The 5,632-nt window shown below is 42.1% G+C and overlaps 1 protein-coding gene across 1 annotated transcript; it reads left to right on the top strand.

Moving 5' to 3' along the window:
- Positions 1 to 3,901: 3,901 nt before the first annotated feature.
- Positions 3,902 to 4,600, top strand: LOC124700802 (non-specific lipid transfer protein GPI-anchored 5-like). Its single transcript, XM_047232873.1, has 2 exons — positions 3,902 to 4,217; positions 4,317 to 4,600. Exons 1-2 carry the CDS (start codon positions 3,902 to 3,904, stop codon positions 4,511 to 4,513), a joined length of 513 nt encoding a protein of 170 aa, XP_047088829.1. The 3' UTR covers positions 4,514 to 4,600.
- The last annotated feature ends 1,032 nt before the right edge of the window (positions 4,601 to 5,632 follow it).

The following is a 5,632-nucleotide window of genomic DNA, read 5'->3' as shown; positions in this document are numbered from 1 at the left end:
GAATCTGTTCATGGTCATTCTACGGGGAGTCACAGACTACGACCCGTACTTCCAATGCAGGTGTGATGCCACATGTGCGCTAGACTTCACCTCCTACCAAAAATGTTCTGAAGCTATTCGCATGCTATCGTACGGAATGGCTGCTGATATGTTTGATGAATATCTGCGAATGGTGAGAGCATCTACCTTGATTCCATGTACCTGATGAGCCGTGATTGTTGTGATCGGAGAGTATTAATTGAGGGAGCCAACTGTTGAGGACACAAGATGGTTGTTGTCTATCAACGAGTTTAGAGGGTTTCCGGGCATAATCGGCATCATAGATTGCATGCACTGGGAGTGAAAGAACTGTTCATTTGGAAAACAGGGTGAGTATAGTGGCCATTCCGAGGGATGCAACGTCATCTTGATCGAGGCACTGATATTGCAAGATTTGTGGACATGACACTTTTTTTGTATGGCCGGTTCCAGCAATGATATCAATGTGATGCGCTGCTCTCCGGTTTTCAACCTACTTATGGAAGGCAAAGCTCCTCAGGTGACGTACGAAATCAATGGAGATGAATATGATAAATCGTATTGTCTTGCTGATGGCATCTATCCTGGCTGTGCCACACCGGTAAAGACTTTTCGTAATCCAAACATGAAAAAACAAAGTGGTTTGCCAAGATGCAAGAAGCCACCTGGAAAGATGTGGAGCAGGGATTTGGTGTGCTCCAAGCTCGGTGGGCAATTGTTCGTCACCCAGCTAGAACATGGTCGCTGAAGACCATGCATGGGGTGATGACCTGTTGCGTGATCATGCACAACATGATCGTTGAGGATGAGAGTCATAATGGTTGCAATGAGCACATATGGGGTTTCTAGGGTGAGCTGGTTGCGACAACCCCTGAAGCATCAAGTTGGCAGCAGTATCTGCATCTAAATGTTAAAGTCATTAATGACAACATGTCCAAACACCTAAAAATTGATTTGATGGAGCATTGGTGGGCATTGGCTGGCCATGAAGACATGGAGTGGTTATCAATATCACCTCTTTTCATGCAGACTTTAAATATTTGGATGTAAGAAATAAGTTCTTTAAACCTATTTATTTTGATGTTGCAATGAACTTTCAAGTGAAATGAGCCAAATGCGTCGAGCCTCTAGTTAATTCGGTTAATATGGTTAATTTCTCTGAGAAGCCACAGAACAAATAGAGAACTTCCACGCACCAGTCGCAATGCAGAAATGGAGGTTCATTCACTCCTTTTTCACGGATCAATAGCATGCGAGAGCTAAAAGAACTGCTCTCTAGGGACCTGGTTAATATTTCTAGTGGTAGTTAAGATTTTCGAGATACTTTAGAGAACACAATTGTCCCATCAACATATCGAAGACACGTGACACTCACCATGAGACGATGTGAGGGGAAAAGACGTCTCATGATTGAATTGTGCATTATTCTAGCAAGCCTTTGCGAGCAAGCAAATACACACTTTCTTCATATAGTAAGGAAAATGATTTATTGTCCATACTACTTTTAATCCTACTAATCCATTCGGCACCAAAGCACTATGCACTATCTTCATTATTGATTTTGATGTACGCTATTTCATAGTTAAGCTTAAAGTTGAAACCACCTGGATCCGTTTCCTGCAATTCATGGAACTTTTTTATTCTAGTGAGAATCCGGATACTTCCTTAAAAAAGTTATACCCACAATAAAAACTACGTAATTAGGAGAACTAAACCTACCATCAATTGGAGCCAAAAGTTCCTTATTGTGGTGTTACTCACATATTTAGAACTAATATAAATACAACAATCATCTTGAAAATTAAGTATTGACTTGTTTGTTCCTCTAGCATCTATTTCTGTAGAAATGAGTGTGATGACGGAAAACATCGTAGGTGGCTAGGTGCCATCCTAAAAGATCCTTACTAAGAACTGAAATCATATTTTACAAGGGACACAATACTTGGCAAGAACAATCCATCAGGGTTCGGAGAACGACATGTATAATAACCCACAAAATAGTGAGTTTTTTTAGGACATATGTACTATTTTGATGCAAATGCCGGGGTATGGCCCTGTTTAAAAAAAACAAATCGTGGTTTAATTTTCTTCCAAGATAATGGTTTTTGCAGGCAGACAAATTCAGAAACCAAAAGGCATCTCCCAAATGGATAGTGGGGTTGGATAAATTCTCGAAATACAAAAGGATTTCTATTTAAATTAGAAGCAACCTCTAATATCTCTTACATTGTAAAAGCTACACCATTAAGGACTTCATAGTGAACTTTCAAAGAAAAAACTTCAAGGAGTGCCCTATTTTTTCCTATCCCTATTGTTAGGCTTAGTAGTGAAATAACCAATATTTCTATCACATTGTTTGATATTTCAGTCATATATATTTTATATGTAAGGGTGTCTTCTGCGTTTCCAGTATACTTTAGTTTATTCTTATTTGCTCCATTCTTGCTTTGTCATCCCTCACCGGAAACATCTTATTTAAACATCTTCAAAAAAAGGTTATTTAGAGAAGACATCGAACAACTCAAGCTCTCGAGGAACTTTTTTTTTTCTATTTTCATGATTGCCTCCGAATTAACAATCTATCATTTAATTTTCTGCCAAGTACTCTAACATTGAATTGTTAAGTATCAATAGCTCTAGAGTAAGGAGAGGGGGTATTCATGAGCCATGAACTAAAGGAGCCAGGTCATGCTTACTTCAATTTTCAACACTGACTTTTGTGTGGAGGATACCATTCTACAACGAGAGAACAACAATACAGATCGAATTGTCCCGATTGTTCGTCCATGTATGATACAAACTAGAGGTTTGAATTTCAAGCAGCCCCTGTTTAAAAGAGAGATGAAACATTATTTAACATTACAATTACTTATACGCATCTTTGACAAGATTAAGAGCACAACCAATAGGAACATGTTCATTCACAAGTCATGAGGCCTGAAACAAATCCAAGCTTAAAGTCTATATAAGCAGTACCATCGATGACTCTAAGTACCAGATAAAGTCATCCTTCTAACTTTTATGAATTATGTTGACACGATAATCTTTAAAGAGTACTACCTCAGGTCTGTTTTAATCGACGCAAGCATGAACTAGCTGCACCCACATGTGAACTAAGGCCTGCGTCAATTAAAACCGTTCGGAGGGAGTAACTCTGTAGCCGTCTATCTTTTTAGGAAACGCCGAGTGTACTACAAGTGCATCGCTATCAGTGGGAACTTCCACATCCTACCACAAGTGTCTGGTTACTCCTCCTGAAAAAAAACTGCTACAATGAAACACATAATATGCTAAGCCCTGAAGTTTGATCTCTTGTGAGTTGAAGATACAACCACTCCACTGGGCATCCAAACGTGGTTTGATTCTTGCAATCTCGTAGCTAGATTTTCCAAAATTGCAGGAAAATTATTTATGCCTGCAAGTTCAAGGTGTTCCTTCCCACAATATCTGGTAATTTAAGTATCACATCCATTGGTTGCATTGCATGTCAGGATGACAAATCATGAAGAAATATACAAGAGGCAGCCAACAAAACCCCACCGTGACACACTCAATAAGTCTGAACACGAACTAATTTAGCAGCCACATATATAATTGATTTTTTTCTTCTAAATAGTAGTACATGACAGGTGCAGGAATTGAGTCAAAGAAATCATTTCGTGCAGGAGTAGGAAGTAGGGACATGCAGCTCACCAACATTCCCAACTAATTCCACCTTCCCCAACAGAAACCACTCCTATAAAAATCAGAGAAACTCAATCGCCAAGAGCACAAACGCACAGCCCGATCAACGCAACCAACCAGCTTCTAGCTCCCAAGCCTACATCCAGCCCAAGAAAAAGCTTCTCGCTTTTTACGAGCGATCCAAACAGAGGATTCAGCCATGTCCCGCAGAGGCAACATCCTCCTAGCGGCAGCGGTGGCGGCGCTGATGGTGGCCTCGGCGGCGGCGCAGTCCGGGTGCACAACGGTGCTCATCGGCCTGTACCCGTGCCTGAACTACATCAGCGGCAACGAGACGGCGCCGACCAAATCCTGCTGCTCGCAGCTCAGCTCCGTCGTGCAGTCCCAGCCGCAGTGCCTCTGCAGCGCGCTCGGCGGCGACTCAGTCGGCGGCATGACCATTAATAAGACTCGGGCGCTGGAGCTCCCGAAGGCGTGCAATGTGCAGACTCCTCCGGTGAGCAAGTGTAACGACGGTAAGTGCTCGATCGATGAAACCTGTTCATTCTGTCATGCGCCTTTTTGATTCCTGCATTGTTAAGGTTCTGAGAACGACCATTTATTTTTGCTTGTAGGTGGTGGTGCCAGTGCTCCCGGCGCCGCCGTCGCGCCGACCACGCCGGATGTACAGACACCTGTGCCTGCCGGATCAGGGTCGAAGGCCACGCCGTCGGGGTCGCTGCAGGGGAGCGGCGTCTCGTCTCTCAATGGCCTGGCGGGCCTGGTGTTCGCGTTCGTGGCTGCTGCGTTCTACACCATGTCCACCGTATGAGCGTCTCGGTCAGTGCTGGACTGAAGCGCTAGCTGGCTGGTGATTCAGAAATTTCTTTGTGGTATTATTTGCGTTTCCTATTGGTTTAGCATTTGGTGTGGAGAATTGGTCAATATCTGTACATCACTGGATTTGTTTGGTGCTGTCGAAATAAACAGCTACTACTTGTTGTATTTGATCAAATTAGTCCACCTACTACATCATCACTGGTCAAAGAAAAGCCCAGTTCTTATAAAACTACGGGTGGGCTGTTTCTCATCTAGCTAGTTTTTCATTCCCAAAATTTTGGACCCATGTGTGGTTGAGTACTCTGCACTTGTTTGCAGCATGAGGGCACTCTGCATTTGGTTGCTATATGGGGCTATAACTAGAAGTAACTAGGTTAAGGACACAACTTGTCGACTGTCACCTGCTTCTTTTAAAATGTTTCAGCTTGCTTAACAACAAAAAATCTCATGTAGGCTGAGCACTTATACTCAGCATTGAAGTTGACCAGAGATGGGTATTTTTGGCACTATATATCGGAAACATTTATACCGGGTAACAGACATAATTTTCACAAAATGGTAGTAGCACCAACATTGGCATTGAGATGGATGCTAATGCTAGTGGTTACATAATTAGGTTTAACAAGTTGACGAGGTATCAAATTATGCAATTTTAGAAAAAGTGTTCAAAAGGTGTCATGAAAAGATTGGATTATTTTGAATCCATTTTCTTCTTCTAAGCTGATTGTGAAAAATAAAATATACTGGCCAAATGGAATTTGGTTTATCATGTTGGATGTAGATGGGCTACAGCTAAGGAAAGCATCCCATATAACCTACAGTTTTTGAAATCTCAAGATCCGTCATGTTGGCAGCTTGGTGACAGTTTTGAAAATAAAGTTTATTCCCACATTGCTAGTTAGAAGAGAGTTGGAGCAACTTATAAAGGATGATGTTCTAACTCTTGTAAGTGAGTGAGAATAGAAGATTTCACGCGCACACCTCCTCCACCGCCGCTCGCCTCGCACGCACGTGCGTCACGTCGCGTCGTGAATCGAGTTTGAAATCCTTTTTGTAGTAGATTATTTTTTTTTTACTTGGTGCACCAACTGAGTTGGGTACATGCATGTGC

Source organism: Lolium rigidum, chromosome 3 (genome assembly GCF_022539505.1).
Source record: "Lolium rigidum isolate FL_2022 chromosome 3, APGP_CSIRO_Lrig_0.1, whole genome shotgun sequence".
Classification (NCBI taxonomy): Eukaryota; Viridiplantae; Streptophyta; class Magnoliopsida; order Poales; family Poaceae; genus Lolium; species Lolium rigidum.
This window is presented reverse-complemented; position numbering and strand designations above follow the sequence as displayed.

Bases quoted from the DNA above. Each gene is read 5' to 3' on its own strand.
- LOC124700802 (XM_047232873.1), top strand. From the start codon at position 3,902: ATGTCCCGCAGAGGCAACATCCTCCTAGCGGCAGCGGTGGCGGCGCTG. The intron at 4,218-4,316 runs GTAAGTGCTCGA...TTTTGCTTGTAG, and splicing joins GGTGAGCAAGTGTAACGACG to GTGGTGGTGCCAGTGCTCCC.